The 17,500-nt window shown below is 43.6% G+C and overlaps 1 protein-coding gene across 1 annotated transcript in view; it reads left to right on the plus strand.

The window, feature by feature from the left end:
• The window catches only part of TMEM131 (transmembrane protein 131), a 1,081,228-nt gene that overhangs the window by 814,453 nt on the left and 249,275 nt on the right, over nucleotides 1-17,500 (plus strand). The window contains exon 33 of the mRNA XM_078658243.1: nucleotides 15,916-16,049. Within this exon, the coding sequence (XP_078514369.1) occupies nucleotides 15,916-16,049 (134 nt within the window). The remainder of the gene's footprint in view (nucleotides 1-15,915; nucleotides 16,050-17,500) is intronic.

Raw genomic sequence — 17,500 nt, forward strand, 5'->3', positions numbered from 1 at the left:
GCACTAGGATTATGAACCTGGGCATGCGCTGTGGAACAAGAGATTGACTCACATGGAAATATACTACCTGTACTGCATTATTGTTGTTGCATTCTTTACCTCAGGAGACTTAGATACTCATTTACGGATAAAGCAGTTCCCTCCAAAGATTCAGCTATGCCAGTTGTTCTTAAAAACCCTGCAGATATGGTTAACAGTAAAGGGCCCTCTGCAACATGGTCTCCATCTACTAGTGCAAAGAGAGATCACCTAGTGGAGTCGATCAGAGGGCTTAATTCTTCTCTTCCATTGGAATTGGAGGCAGTGATCTATGGTAATGAAAGTAAAATTGCCGGATTCTGTTCACCTGATGGGATTTTGAGTCCGTCTTTAAATCTGCCTTGTATGATACAGGCAAAAGCCCAAGTACATGCACAAGTCAACGTTACTGACAACGTAAATTTGGTTTTGTCTGCTCGGAAGGAGACCTTCAAGTCAGGGGCTTGTGGTCAAGACCCAATTAGTGTACCGATTTAAAATTCCCCCTGGCATGGATCAAAACTCAACTGATGAGGTTTTTATGACAGACTCATTTGTGGCAGAGTGCGCTAGGGGGTGGGTAATACACAAATATTAGAAATATCCAGCCCCAATGGCCTAAATAGAAGCATAAGGTTATTTAATCTGGACCAATCGTGTATAATGCTGGAAAATAGTTCTACTAATACTGATAAGAAGTCCCTACTTACTCCTGGGAAAATTGGATTTGAAAAAGTGTCTGTTTCATTGGAGCAAAGTCAATCTACCAAGGTAGCAGCTTCAAATAATCTGCTTAACTCTGTAGACCTATCACTACTCGACAAATTTGGAGGGAATCATTGTAACTGTCCAAATGCAAAGGAAAACTTAAACTCAATAATCTAGATCGTGGTATATGGGAGAGTCTACTAAACACAATGGATAATATTACTAATGCTCTCAATTTCCACTCAGACAAATTAAACACCCAAGTTGATTTATTAAATATACTGGCCGTCCATGTAGTTGGAATTGATGCAAAAATTCTCCAATTGTCCAATCTGATAACTAAAGTTCAATCCAACAAGGAGAATCAATTAATAACCTGCACTTGTGAGCAATTGATTGATAAAATTTCGAATGTACCGCTTATTGTTAGCTCTATGGTTAAAGAAGTTAAATTGATGTGGAGCAAAATGGTCCAAAAGAAAACAATACTGAAGGATAAATCTGTTGATTCATCTCTGGCAACAAAGTCTTTAAACTCATCGGAAGAGCTAGGGATCCAACAGCAAAATGCGAATATAGAAGAAACAACTACAACCACAGTACCTAAACCCTTACAGTGCAAAACTCATCAACAAAATGTAATTCAAATAAAAACTATTGCCACAGGAGAAAAAGAACGAATCTTAAACGACGATACACCAAAAGAGGGGATCAAAGTCAATAACCTTACAGATGAAATATTGATTGATGAATCAAGTTTAATACAAAATAACGTTAATCAATCTTCTATTACAACTAAAGAAGGCCTATCAAAAAGGGCGAGAAAAAGATTGAGGAAAACTCCTAATAAACAAATTAAAACAAAAAACAACCACATAAGTGAAGTTGCTTCGAGCAAAAAAGAGTTCTATCCGATCTTCATGTCCTCAGAAGCACCTGCAGTCAAATCGTTGGCTGAGCCAAAGGATCAAGTTTCTGGAATCGCAACCTCCAATGTGTCCATTGTTAGTACATGGCCCAAAATCACCATAACATCAAGCTCAGGGGTTAATGGACAAGACAAGGCATTTAATGTAGTTGATAATCAGTGTGCTGAGCTGAACTCTACTATTCAGAATACCATAATTAAACACAATCATGAAAATCATAATGATCACATTATTGAAGAGAAAATTACTCCTGAGCAAATTACAACTGAAGATCCGGGGACGGGAAAAGTGTACATTCAGGCATCAATATCCGACGCAAGGGCGAGCGATACAACTAGTAATAATAAATAATGATAAATCAAAGGCTTGTGATACTTTGAGTAAGTCAAGAAAAGTAGCTTTCTGTCCTCTATACACTACAAGAGGTTCCCATGACATATTGAATCGGGGCAATATTTTAAAATTACTGAATGCAATTGCTGATTTAAGGGATATAACATCAGATGATTTAGAGTCAGTTGAGTTTAGGAAAGACCAGATCTACCCTAACAATGAAATAACAATAACGACCTGGCATCATGAGGCCACTATCAGCAACATCTTAGTTAATAATAAACAATTTGAGAAGTGGGGCATTAAAATCTGGAGAATCTGTGACTCCCAATACCCTACACTACTCATTCCATTGACATCATCATATAGTCCAGCCCTAAAATCCAGTGTACGCAAATTAAAAACAGGACCACAAGTTATAACTCTGAAAGGAGCTGCAGGGCCTTCATCAAAATTAGATCTGTCATCCGGGATCAAGATCATGAGTGGTAAACCAGGTATTGGAATTTGTGAAGAGTTGAAGAATGAAATTCCTTTCTCTGACAATTGGAGTTGGCTTCCAAAAATATTGGTCAAAGGGAGCCCAACAAAGCATGACTGATGCCTAAATTCTGTTAATAAAGAATTAAAACCACTTAATATTTGTTCCTGGAACGTAAATGGTCTTAAAACCCTTGTAGAGGTTCCTGATGCAATAATCTTCCTTAGGGATTTTGACATATTAATGCTCCAGGAAACTTGGAATATGGAAAGTGAACCACTAATTGGTTATTATAAATATTTAAATATCGCTAGCCGTAAGGCTGCCTTTGGCCGTGCAAGTGGAGGCCTTGCCACTTATATTTCTTTAAGTCTGGATGTTAAACATTTTGAGATTGATTTTCAAGTGGCATGGCACAGTGTTTAAAGTTGTATTTAATCAATCTATTATTCTTCTAAATATTTATATAAGTGCAAAAAATTCGGATAAGGCTACCCAATTTTCGAGTTTGTGGGAAATAGTGAAAAACTTGTATTATGAACATCTGGATTCAATGATAATCACCTCTGGAGATTTTAACATGCACTTTTTCTCTAGCAACACCTATAATATACCAACACGATTGCTATCAAGGTTGATTAATTCCCAATTTATAAAATTTAACCTTAAGTTGTTATTGGCTGATGGACAAATTCCTACATTTAAAAAATTAGGTAACCCAACAATTATTGACTATACAATAATTTCGAATGTGTTAATAAACTCACTTTGTAGCTATCGTGTAATATCGAGAGTAGAAAGTGATCATAATCCGCAAATAATTTATTTGGGACTTCAGTTGGATCATCTACCGGAAGTGAAAATAATTGAATCCATTCCAACATCTTTTAATTTGAGACAGCTGGTATGAAACCAGAGAAATGAAAAAGAGATATTGAAAGTTTTATCTTTGTTAATCAATAATGCTCAGGAAAAAATAGTAGAAGGAATATCTATGGTTGATTCCTGGCCTCGTCTCTGCTCAGCCGTCTTGGATAATTTTCCTCACCCAAAAACATCAAAAGGTGCGATCATGAGAACAAAAAAGTCAGGATGGTTCACTAACCAGCTGCTTCACTTGAAAAGAAATCTCAATAGTGCAACTAGGGCATTCAGCAGAAAAATGAAAGATTCAATTTCTTTCTTAGAATCACAACAACTGATAAAACAAAGAAAACAATACAAAAATGGAAAGCCAAATGGGCGTATCACGAAGAAATATGGATTAAACTACATCATTCGTGTAAAACAAAAGACCTAAACTTATTTTGGGGTATTATTAATAATCTTGATCACGGCTCATTCAGAGGGATCAGTACTAATATTGAAGAATCCCGTTGGGCTTCTCATATAAAGAATCTCTACGCAGCCCCACGACTGTTTATTCTAACTCCAACAGTGTTTGTCAAAAACCAAAAACATTGGAAAGTAAAGAATATAATAAATCGTATCCAGAGCACTACAACATCCCAAAAAAATTAAAGGCTGTGGATTCAAGCTTTGATGCCTACGATTCCTACAATTTAGAAGTCAATGACGTTTGGACGACAGATCGTGTTAAAAAGGCAATAAGTAAGATCAGATCTAACGGTGCGCCGGGACCAAACGGATTCCCTAATTCTGTGTTTAAGGCAAATCTTAATCACTGGCCTGCGTTATAACATATTTATTTAATGATGTTCTTAAGACTGGAACTGTTCCTGAGTCATGGCAAGTAAGCATTATACAACCAATATATAAAAGTGGCCCACGTGATAATCCCACCAATTACCGATTAATTGCCCTAACGGATGTAGAGGCAAAAATATTTGCGATTTGTCTTCTGGAAGACTTGGAAGCATGGGCATCAAGTAAGGACCTAATCCCAATTTTCCAAACTGGTTTTAGAAGAGGAGAATCTACCAATACGAATTTGATTTTAATTACTTTATTGGCCGACAGGGCTTAATACAGGAAACAAAAGCTCAATATATGTTTTATTGATTTAAAAGCTGCTTTTGACTCTGTACCTCAAGACTTATTGTGGGCTAAGCTCTTGAATTGGGGCATTCCAAATCATTTATTAGACATGATTAAACTTTTATATACTGATACATGGGTCCAGATTAAAGTCGGCGATGGCAGACACACTACACGCCGGCTGGAAACTAATACGGGTTTGAAGCAAGGCTGTGTATTAGCCCCCTGTCTTTTTAATCTTTTTATGTCTTATCTACCATCTCATTTTAATGTTAATGCTCACTCTCCAACTATACAAGGTAAAGAGATTAAATATTTGCAATATGCTGACGATACAATATTACTGAGTCACACGGTCGTAGGTTTAAAAAGAATAGTTTATTCTTTTAATCAATATATCACTTTGAACGGTCTTAAAATAAATACTAAAAAGACAAAAATTATGACTATAGGAGGAAAGAAAGTAGGTTCAAAAGTATGGAACATTAAAGGGCTGTTTATTGAGTCAGTAAAATCGTACAAATATCTGGGAAATACATTTGATGAGAATATGTCATTTAGGCAGCATTATAGCAACCTTGAGGCAAAGGCAACTTTGCTATAATTTGCAAGTTATTATAATAATAATAATAATAATATGAAATTTATAATGCGCTCAGCATACCCGGGGGCATCCCGGCGCAACAGACCAGAAGGAGAGACTCAGCTAATCACTACTATGGAAACAAGTGGGTCTTAAGAAGTTTCCTGAATGGTAGGATCTGGGGCTCTGAGCGAATCTTGAGGGGCAGAGAGTTCCAAAGAGAGGCCACTTGCACAGAGAAGCGCCTGCCCCCAGAACGAGCTCTTCTTACTCTCGCTAACTGCAAAAGGTGTTTTTGGTCCGAGCGCAGCAGACGTGGGGGTTTGTAAGGACGGGCCATGTTAGCAAGGATGGGGGGGCCTTTGCCATGTAAAATTTTGTGGGCTATACATAGCGCTTTAAATTTCACCCGCTCGGGGAGCCAGTGAAGCGCTTTAAGGGCCGGAGCAGCAGATTGCCTTCTGGGAACATCCATAAGGACTCTTGCAGCTGCGTTTTGCACCTGTTGGAGGGTTTTGAAGGTCGCTTCGGGGGCACCGAGAAACAACGCATTCCCATAATCGAGCCTCGATAGAATCAGGCCACGTATCAACAGCTTCCTTGCTGGATCAGGGAGCAGAGGTAGCACCTTTCGGGCTGATCTCAGTAAACCAAAGCAAACCCCTTCGGTCTTCCTGGCATGAGTCCTGAAGGACAGGTCTTCTTCCAACCATACTCCCAAGGACTTGATCTCCTTCTTGGGGGATGGTGGGTCACCAAGAGACCTGGGCCAGCAGCTCGCAATGGTGGAGGGGCTGGAATTGCCCAGGAGCATCAGCTCGGTTTTACCTCCATTAAGCTTTAGGGCGGAGATAGACATCCAACGATAAACATTGGCAAGGCAGTCGTGTAACACCTCAGGTTGTTCCGCCAGCTGAGTGAGGCCCACCACCAGCTGAGTATCATCAGCGTAACTGATGATCTTCACCCCTGAAGGGGCGACCACTCTTTCAAGTGGAGTCATATATATATTAAATAGGGTAGGGCTCAGCGATGAGCCCTGCGGGACTCCACATTGAAGAGGGATTAGGGCAGATTGCTCTGACCCTTCCCAGACTTGGTAGAAACGGTCAGAGAGAAAAGATCCCAACCATTTCAGGGCCGTCCCTGAGACACCTACCTCTGACAGACGTTGGAGGAGCACCTGATGACTCACGGTGTCAAAGGCAGCACTCAAGTCCAGGAGGATCACTGCCACTGACCCTCCTGAATCTAGAGTGCTCCTTGCCTCCTCCACTACTGCCAACAAGGCAGTGTCTGTTCCATGGCCGGGGCGGAAACCAGTCTGGGAGTCTCCTAGCAGGTGGTTAGACTCAAGATGGTGAGAGAGCTGACGGTTGACCAACTTCTCTGCAATTTTAGAAAATCCAGGCAGAAGTGAAATTGGCCTGAAGTTGGTCAAGTTGGATGAATCTAGTCCTGGTTTTTTCAATAGGGCTTTCACCACAGCCTTTTTCCATCTCTGGGGCACTATGCCCTGGGCGAGTGAAAGGTTCAAGAGATCAGTCAGAGGAGTTGACAAGGTGTTAGCCACGAGCTTAAGAAGTTTTATGGGAACTGGGTCACTCGGGGAGCCGCTCTTCATCTCCAACAGGACTTTTATCACCTCCTCTTCCGGGAAGGGGCCCAAAGATGCTAGCTCAATCGGGCGACCTGTGAGGCTAGTAACCGGTTCATGGCTTTGAGGAATAGTGGGTAGGGAGGATAAGATTTTCTCTATTTTTGAATGGAAGAAGCTGGCCAGTTCCTCACATTTTTCTTTGGGATTATCATGCAGCACTGGAGGGACTGGGGCTTTCAAAAGTTCCTTGAAGATTTTAAACGATTCTCCAGAAGAATTGCTTGCTCTCTCAATCCTGTCGCTAAAGAAAATCTTTTTAGCGTCCTTCAGTGCGCTTTTGTATTTCCTCAACTCCCTTTTGTAATTGGCCCGGCTTTCTTCCATCTGCTCTCTCCTCCAAGCACGTTCAAGCCTTTTACAAGAGGTTCTGATGCACCTAAGTTCGGGGGTATACCAGGGGGCAGAGCCAATTCTTCTCTCCCTGACAAGCCTCCTTTTATTCGGGATCAATAAGTCCAAAGAGTTAGTCTGCCATTCGCCCAGGAGCTGATCAGCGATGTTAGGGTCATCTACGGGGTGAGGGCAGGTTCTAGCTAGTTTTTCCGCCCAACTGTCCACCGGGAGCTTCGACCAGAGTCGTTCCACAGTATGTTGTCTTGGTGCGGGGTCTCTACGGTTCCCCAGCAACCAGCTAAACGGAATAAGATGGTGATCGGTCCAGGGGAGAGCCAACATCTGGAGAGCCTGTAGGTTCGCAGAGTTAGCAAAAACCGCGTCAAGCTGATGACCTCTAATATGAGTAGTTCCCATATTAACGAGATGTAAGTCCAGTGCCCCGAGCGAACTTAGAAAATCCCTTGCTACTACGTCATTGGGGTCATCAAAATGAAAGTTAAAGTCCCCAAGAATGACAAAATTGGAAGAGGCAGCAGCCTGTGGGATAACAGCCTCCATGAAAGAATCCACGAAGTTCCCTAGCGTAGCGGGAGGCCGATACACCAGGAGGCCAGATATTGAGACAGTAAAGGAAACGCGAAGGGTAAACTGACAACTTTCAGCCTTGTTGATGCCGCAGTCTACTGCTTTGCATAAGAATATGTCTCTGTAGACAATGGCCACTCCACCCCCTCTCCCATCTGGCCTATCAAGATGGAACATGAGGTATCCCGGGGGGAGAGCGTTGACAATGTCGGGGTCGGAACCTATAGTCAGCCACGTTTCCGTCAGGAATAGGACATCCAGACTATGGTCCAAAAGGAGGGAGTGAACCTCCGTGGCATGACAAGGCAGTGATCTGCAATTAAGCAGAGCCATAGTCAGTGAGTCAAGGTCCTTGCAAGTGTTATGCGGGCAACAGGCAAGACAATGTTTAAATGCGGAACCCTCAATCCAATAATAGCAGCAGCTGGGATGTCTGGCCGTGCGTAGAGCAAGCAGTGTGTCCCGCGAATACCTGTGGAAGGGGGTCCGAGGGCTAGAAGAGTTAATCAGAGTGGTATGCCCTAAGCCCGTCTGGGCCCGGACGGGCACAGACGGGCTAGTCTTTGGCGTGTCTTCGGCGTGCTGAAGGTGTGCCCGCTGCGCTCGACCGCTGCGCGGTCGAGTTGTGGGCATGGTAATGAGGTGGAGGAGTGGGCGTGGCTAAAAGCGATGGGCGTGGCCCCAAGTCACGTGGGAGCTAGACGCTGAAGAGGGATATTGATCTTCCCTTTCAGGCGCTCGCTCTCTAAACAAAGTGCAGTTTTTAAAAAAACACAGAAAACGAGTGTGCAGTCACAAGGTCACAAGTTTTAAAAACACAGAAAACGAGTGTGCAGTCACAAGGAATAAAAGCAGTTTAGACAGCAGAAAACCCCGGCTTCCGCCTCAGGGTCCTATCAGGTCAGCACCGGCTGCTTGCTCAGCCCGGCGTTTTGTACTTCCTGGGTGGGCGTGGCTAAAAGCGATGGGCGTGGCCCCAAGTCACGTGGGAGCTAGACGCTGAAGAGGGATATTGATCTTCCCTTTCAGGCGCTCGCTCTCTAAACAAAGTGCAGTTTTTTAAAAAACACAGAAAACGAGTGTGCAGTCACAAGGTCACAAGTTTTAAAAACACAGAAAACGAGTGTGCAGTCACAAGGAATAAAAGCAGTTTAGACAGCAGAAAACCCCGGCTTCCGCCTCAGGGTCCTATCAGGTCAGCACCGGCTGCTTGCTCAGCCTGGCGTTTTGTACTTCCTGGGTGGGCGTGGCTAAAAGCGATGGGCGTGGCCCCAAGTCACGTGGGAGCTAGACGCTGAAGAGGGATATTGATCTTCCCTTTCAGGCACTCGCTCTCTAAACAAAGTGCAGTTTTTAAAAAAACACAGAAAACGAGTGTGCAGTCACAAGGTCACAAGTTTTAAAAACACAGAAAACGAGTGTGCAGTCACAAGGAATAAAAGCAGTTTAGACAGCAGAAAACCCCGGCTTCCGCCTCAGGGTCCTATCAGGTCAGCACCGGCTGCTTGCTCAGCCCGGCGTTTTGTACTTCCTGGGTGGGCGTGGCTAAAAGCGATGGGCGTGGCCCCAAGTCACGTGGGAGCTAGACGCTGAAGAGGGATATTGATCTTCCCTTTCAGGCGCTCGCTCTCTAAACAAAGTGCAGTTTTTTAAAAAACACAGAAAACGAGTGTGCAGTCACAAGTTCACAAGTTTTAAAAACACAGAAAACGAGTGTGCAGTCACAAGGAATAAAAGCAGTTTAGACAGCAGAAAACCCCGGCTTCCGCCTCAGGGTCCTATCAGGTCAGCACCGGCTGCTTGCTCAGCCCGGCGTTTTGTACTTCCTGGGTGGGCGTGGCTAAAAGCGATGGGCGTGGCCCCAAGTCACGTGGGAGCTAGACGCTGAAGAGGGATATTGATCTTCCCTTTCAGGCGCTCGCTCTCTAAACAAAGTGCAGTTTTTTAAAAAACACAGAAAACGAGTGTGCAGTCACAAGGTCACAAGTTTTAAAAACACAGAAAACGAGTGTGCAGTCACAAGGAATAAAAGCAGTTTAGACAGCAGAAAACCCCGGCTTCCGCCTCAGGGTCCTATCAGGTCAGCACCGGCTGCTTGCTCAGCCCGGCGTTTTGTACTTCCTGGGTGGGCGTGGCTAAAAGCGATGGGCGTGGCCCCAAGTCACGTGGGAGCTAGACGCTGAAGAGGGATATTGATCTTCCCTTTCAGGCGCTCGCTCTCTAAACAAAGTGCAGTTTTTTTTAAAAACACAGAAAACGAGTGTGCAGTCACAAGGTCACAAGTTTTAAAAACACAGAAAATGAGTGTGCAGTCACAAGGAATAAAAGCAGTTTAGACAGCAGAAAACCCCGGCTTCCGCCCAAGCTATGAGCACTTGCTGAAGGCCATGAAAGCTAAACTAATTCCATCTTTGGAATATGGTTCGATGATCTTCTGTGACAAAGATGCAAAAATATTAGATGACATCCAGATAAAAGTTTATAAATCAGTTTACAGGATTCCCAGTTATATAGGCCGTGCCAACGTAAGATTAGAATTTGGACTAAAAAGACAAACTTTGGCTCGGCAATCTACTTATTTAAAATCTTTACTATCATCACGATCAGAAGAAGGTTCTCTCTCATGTCAGTGTTGGCATGAGTGGAGGAAGGTGGCTCTATATATACTGGACAATAAGGCAGTACAGTGTGTATAGAGTCCACAGACCCCGAAGGTTTAACAGAGGTTAAAGTCAGAACTGGCCTTACTCTCCAAATTGGTAGCTTGGTCGAGCAGTAAGGCAGTACCAGAGGACAGTGTTAAGCATTTGTTGTACACACTTAGTCAGCAAAAGGTTTCACACACTCAAGAACTGAACTCCAGGCCAATTATTATTATTCATTAGATATAGGTGTTTTATTTTTAGAACCAACAGTTATAAAAATATACTTTTCACATTACGAGTACTCTCAGGTAATTACTTTGCAGAGGAGCAACACGTTTGTACACACAATAATCACAGGTTAGCTAATAGCAATACAGTTCTGAAACATTCTCTAGCATTGAGCTCAATGGGTTTTCATAGGAAAGTACAGTTGATTACTTTATGGATTACTTTGGTAGTTCCAGGACTAGATCTTGGATTCAGTCCTGGAGTCTAAGCTGAAACTAGATTAGCAAAAACGTTTTAGTTATAGTGATGATTTTTCCTGAATATAAAGCTGTTTTAAAAGTTCCCACTTAGAAACTTTTCGAGGTGATTCTCACAATGTTATTCAATGGGAGGAAATTCAGGTTACAGGTAATGTACGATCGCGTTATTTTTGTAACCCAGCACTAGTCTCCTAGGGCTAGCACTGGGGGCTTAACTCAAAACAGGTAGGTAATTGCGTTTCAGTATGTCGTACGATTTTTAAAGAATATTTGCAGTTTTCAAAAGTAGACACTTAGAAGAAATTTCCTAGAAAAGCAGACAATGGGTTCCTACGGAGAAAATACAGGTTACTAGTAAACCTGCTAGGGATTACTTTTGTGGTTCAGTACTGGGCTGAAAGGTACAGTACTGGCTTCTCTCCTGATCACAGGTGAGTATTTTCGAATTTGGACTTTGGCTGATTGTATAGGAATATTCTCAGTTTTCAAAACTTCACACTTAGAACATTTTCGAGTAAAAAATGGGTCAATGTTATCCAATGGCAGGTAAGTGAATTACCGGTTTCCAGGTGAGTACTTGGTTGGTGAAGTTAGGGTTCTGGGCATAGACTCAGGGGTCCCCCAGGGTCAGGTGAGTACAGTTAGTTCAGTCCCAGCGGCGCAGGGGCAGCCGGGTGCAAAGGTATGTAGGCCCAATGTTATCCAATGAGGGAAAGAGGGCCTTCAGTTGGTAGCGGCTGGCTAGCAGGCCACGCGGCTGTGGGAGCGGGGCTCCTGGTCACTTGCTCTGGGCAAGGGGGAAGTAGGATAGGGCAAAGAGGTCACAGCCAGCGGCACTCGGGCGGCTGGGTGCAGGGTGCTTTTGAGCCGTCGGGCGCTCAATGTTATCCAATGAGGATCTTGAAAAAGGAACAAAGGCTGCAGGCTCGGGGACGGTGACTCTCCAGGGGCGACCAGCACTTCGAGAGGTAAGTTGGGATGTTGGAGCACATGTAGGTACCCCAAAGGTAGGCACAGGGGGCTGTAGGGCGCCAGGTGCAGGGGTGTCTTTGGGTGTCGGAAAAGTTTACCCTCTGCTGGTCGCGGTTGGGGTGGCCCCTGGTTCTGAGTCTGCAGGCGTCGGCTAGTTTATCGAGGAGGGTCTTTGGGCACTGGACTTCGGGTCCCAGTCGCCGGGGAGACGTCCTCGTGGTCTTGGTACGGGTTGGCCTGGCCTGGGCTCGGCTGGTGCAGAGTGGGCTGGTCCCGAGCTTCCTGGTGGGCACCAGGTGGGTTGTTGCAGCAGAGCCTCTGCTGATGGGAGTCCCAATCGTCGAGAGGGTCAAGGCAGGCAGGTCCTCTGGGTGTCCCAAGGTTGCTGTCAGCGGAGGTTGCCGGGTTTAGGCAGGAGCAGGTTCCAGGATCAACAGGCCGGTAGGGCTGGGGCCAAGTCAGTTGTTGTTGTCCTGTTCTTAGCAGCTGCCCGGCGGGTCATCTTCTTGATCTTCTTTCTTCTTTTTTGATATTTGGATCTGAGGAAGGAAGGTTCAGGGAGCCCCTAAATACTAAATGTAGGGGTGTTACAGGTAGGGCAAGGGCAGGGACCAATGGGTCCCTGTCCTGGGGTGAGTACACCCCCTAGCCTGCTCCTCTCCTGTGGGAGGGGGGCAGGAGCCTAGCTGGGATTGGGCAGGACTCCCCATCTACAAGATGGTCGGAGCCCGGGGTCGTGCTTCACCTTGTCTCCTCCGCCTGAGGGGTGGAGTTGGCACAGTATGGCATCCCCCTTCCTGACGAGGATTGTCCCCTCGTGCATGTTACATTAAATCCCATACTGGCATCAGTGCGGGTTTAATGTGCTGAGAAGTTTGATACTAAACTTGTCAGTCTTCAGTGTAGCCATTATGGTGCTGTGGAGTTCGTAATGACAACCTCCCAGCACCATATACTCTTAAATGGCATCACTGCACTTACAGTGCCCAGGAATGGTCCTGGGTACTGTAGGGGCACAGGGCTCATGCACCTGTGCCCTCACCTCTGGCATAGAGCACCCAGCTAGAGGGGTGACTGAGGTATGCCAGGGCAGCGGGTTCTGTGGGCATGGCACACAGGGTGCCATGTCGACTCTTGTTTTAGTTCTGTACTTAGGCACTCAGCCTGCAAAGGCAGGGTGTGGGTACCAGGGTACAGGGCCCCTGAGGGTGGCACAATCAATGCTGCAGCCCTCAGGGGTCTACTCTGGCCACCAGGCCCTGGGTACCTAGGGTACCATTTTACTAGGGGTTGACAGGGGGCCAGAGATGCCAATTGGGTATTTTGTTTCAGCATAGTTTTTAGGGAAGGAACACAGGCCCTGGGTACCTGAGTGGCTGGGACCCAGGGCACACTCAGTCTAAGCACATCAGCAGTTCAGAAAAAAGTGGGGGCATACCAAGGCAAGAAAGATGGCACTTTCTCACAATGTGATTCTGAGGAGTGATCATGCAAGCAGCTGTAGAACATATTTGAATGAGTGTTACTTAGCTTCGAAGGCCCACATTTAGAAGATGAAGTTAGAAGTAAACCCACATTTAAAAGATCAATAAATCAATCAGTTAACCTACTGTCGACCATAACTGACAATGACGAGCTTAGGAAAAAGAACCATTCATGGTCAGTTGCTAACTCTTTTGGAAAATTGGAACCACAACCATATTTGCTGTCCTATTTAAAACCGTTTTAAAAAAATAGATTCATGTTAATAAGATTTGGGCGATATACTTCTAAGGATGGATTCCCAAAATGGGAAAAAAATGGCCTTCTAAAGTATGTAGGTTGTGTGGATTATGTGATGAAACACAAGTTCATATTGTAACTTTGTGTCCCCAATTATTAGATGAGCGGAATTTTCTACTGAAATCCATTTTTATTGAACTGGGGGTAAGATCCTGTAGAAATGCCATCATCACATGTCTCACTGGCGCATCGCCTCAAATGACTTTACGTTTTGTTAAATTTATTTTAATAGCTGAAAAAAAACTATTATCTTGTGATGAGGCGGTCTTATTAAATAGGCTCATACATTAATTAATGTGGTTATAAGTATATTTAGAGAATAAATACTCTGGAATTTTAGTGATATTATATTGCGATTATAACATCATTACAAATGTATTTTACTACTTGCTATCTACCTCATTTGTCGACTTTACTGATACCATCTAATCTGCAGGTCTATGTAATATATATTTTATCTGTTAGGAATTGTCGCCATGAACGTTGCCCACTGCTCATGCTTCTTATCATTGCGAAATTAACTGGCTTATGTGGTGTATTTGTGTATATAATGATTTAGTAAATATTAACCTTAAGAAACTTTACGTTGTGGCTACTTAAAACAGGAATTGGTCAAATCTTATTCCTTTTTTTTTTTTAGAGAATTTGAAGTCATAATGTCGTTTTTATTGTTCATGTATGCTTTTTTTATCGATTGTAATGATTTTAATTAATCAACAAATAAATATTTACAGAACTCTCCTTTACTGATTCTGCTGCGGGCGATTACGGAACACCGGTGGGGCAGGGCATGGGGGGGGGGGGGGAATACGCAGCTCGAGATGTCTTGTATTATTGATATTTGATTTTGCATTGCTGCCTTCTTTGATTAAGCTATTTTTTTCTATTTTGGGAAAAACAAAAAATATTTTTAAAAAAAAGTATTTTTAACCATGACAAACTTACATTCTGTAAAAATCTGTATTTGGCGAGTTGACATTAGAGACATTTCTGACCATTTACCTGCACATCTTAAAAGATAGGTTTGTTGCAGTCTGATCTTTAAAAAATTCTTTAGAGTTTATGGGAAAAGGCTGGAAAAGAAGTCATTTTGAGGTTATCTAGAGCTCCATTAAGACATTAATACCATCTACATAATTCCATTTTTTATATTTATTCGAGCTTGTGTAATATAAATTGTGTCCCTTTTTTAGGGTAAACATATCCAGTAGTAGCCTCAAAATATGCTGATAAATACCTTTCAAAATATTAACACATTCTTTAATTTTACTTGTCAGACTACTTTGCATTGTGATTATGCTCCACAATGGAGTGTGTTGATTTTTAAAGATGAAGGCAAATTTAATTTAATTGTATTTCATATAATCTTATTAAGTGTACCAGCAACTGTTTGCAAGGTTATTTTATTAGTCGGAGCATGTCTTTACGTACCTCATTAAACATTTTGTTTTAATCATATTTATTAGGAAACTGTAGCCTCCGCTTAGGGAAGCATAACAGTATTGTACATCAAAATACCTAGACAAAGGTATAAATCAAGGTTGTGTAAAATACAGGTCACACTTAAGTAATATGCAGCTGTACAAATGTGTGACAAACTGCACTTCTGAAATAAATATTAGCTATGCAAACCGGGATTGAATAGATTTCCAGATAATTGAAGTCCAATACCTTCTGCATCTTTGTGGGTATTAGTAGCCGTATTAAGTTATGTATGGAATTTCTTTCATCGTAATGGCAGAATGAGGAGAATTGAATTTAGTGTGTTTGATCAACATAATTTTTATCGTCCCTTCCTACAACCATATTTCATGTTAGTTGGTGTTTTGTCACCCTACACTATTGGAGTAGTGTCCTTCAGGTGTACTCATAATTCAGGCACATTGGGGCAAGATATGGACTAGTTACTCTATATCCAAAGCTTTTACTATGTGTTAATCATTGTGCATTTTCAAAGAGATTCGAAACTCCTTTACCAGTGGTCTCTCACTCTCCCTCTGCGAGTTTCTGGCACCGTTCAAGTCACAGATTTATTATCTATATTTTTATGGTTTGGCTTACAGAAAGTGGGGTTTACCCACCCAAATTTCTTTACTATAAAAACTAACCGATGTAATGTTTGCGCCTGATAAGTACAGAAATCAGTTAACATTTCAGTGGGTTATCGACATGCTAGTGGCCTTTCATAGCATTACCTGTATTACAAACACCAGCAGCTGAATAATGCACTGGGCTGTATATAAAGTAATGTCTTACCAGGCCACCTCATAGGGCACCATTAGTAGCAAATTACCTGCAGAGGCCACAGACAAGGAGAGATGGCACAATGTCACCTGATCTAAGGCAACACAATCTTTGCACATTCCTATAATATCTTTGTTTGTTATGTGTTTTTAGGATTCAGATAAGCACAAGGGAAAACAAGCCTTGTCTGAAAAACAAGACGGTGACATTTTCCATGTTATGAAGACCAAGAGTAGGAAACCCCAACTTGTAGCAAAGAAAGAACATTTATCAGAACTCAAGTCCAGGTAAGTGAAGTCCAGTTTGATATCCCAAAGACTAATATCTGTGTACTTGTGTCATTTTACTCCTTTCCAAAAAATAATTCCCACGTAAACTTCTTGCCAGTCCATTTTTGTTTCTCATTTTGCATTTGTTATAATGGTATATAACGTCCCACATTCCTCATAGCAGTTTCAGATTGAACTAGGTGAACTGGTTCTGTCTGATAGAGACATCTAGCTGCATATTCCTTACCTTTGAATTCTCCCCAGGTGCCAGATTGGATCCAGAATTTTTTTACAGCAGTACTGCTGCGCGTCAGTAGAGGGTGTCGTGTGACTCTGTAGCGACGTTGCCCACCTGATGTGACGTCGGCAGAGTCCAAATTAGCCCTCCCTTGATGCACTGGCATCAGTTTTTCTTCTTTTCCGTGCTGCCAAAGCAGATCCGTAGAGCTGTTCTTCAGACCATTCTTTGGCCTGTCTTGACATATTTGACAAAATTGTGTGTCTTTCTCTTGTGCTTGGCTTTCAAACCCTTTGGGTCCTGTGGACAGCAGATGTCAGGCACTGACCCTCATACTTTTTGTATGTGGTGCCTCAGGTAGCACCATGCCTGAGAGGAGTGTGACTCATGTCGCCAGCTTCGCCCGAAGTCGTTGCTGGATCGCGGCATGAAGCTTTTGAAAGTGCAGTTGTCGCAGGCTTTGTCACTCGCAGTCTCGTTCTCGCTCTAGAGAATTCTCATGAGCCAGCTCCAGAAGTCTTTCCTGCGGGCATTCTTTGACCTTGATGTCCAAATGTAAGTAGAGACGTAAGCAATCCAAGTAGCGGCATTCACAGACTTAACCGCATATGCTCCGTGTCTGACGCCCCTTCCCGGCCTCCGGGTCAGTTTTTGGAGCAAGAGCCCACCACGCGCCTCCCTACTTTCCCTGGAGCCAGTGCAACTCGGCACCAGATGCGGGAATACTATACCTCCCTACATGCCATCTTTGGGTCTCCACCTCCCTCTGGTACGCTTTTCAATCCCAAGGACTTCATGGGAGCCTTAACTGTATCCACGCCGGTGGGGATGCCCTTGGCTTCAGTTAGGCCCTCTGGATCCGTAGTCTGATCCATGTCCGCTCTGGTGCACATCCCTTTAGGGTTCCCACCTCTGATACCATTGCAAAATCAGCTGACCCTGACGACATCAGTGGCGCTGATTGAGGTTGCACCATCTCTGCTCTCACGCCGAGTCAGCCCTATATCGATTCCGGACGGTCTCGCGCCTCGACGCTGGGCCTTGTCTGGGTCTGTGCCGGAGGTGTGCAGTAAGCCTCAGACACCATTCCTCCAACTTGTGAGCTGCCCTTTACTGCGTTTCCTTTGGGAGAACATGTTTAAGAAGGGATGGGATTTACACACCCATACACAATACTGCCCTGTCTTCTCTGAATGTTTGTTGGCTGACTGAGCTGGCTGAGGCTAGTGGC

This window comes from Lissotriton helveticus, chromosome 8, assembly GCF_964261635.1.
Source record: "Lissotriton helveticus chromosome 8, aLisHel1.1, whole genome shotgun sequence".
NCBI classification, from domain to species: Eukaryota; Metazoa; Chordata; class Amphibia; order Caudata; family Salamandridae; genus Lissotriton; species Lissotriton helveticus.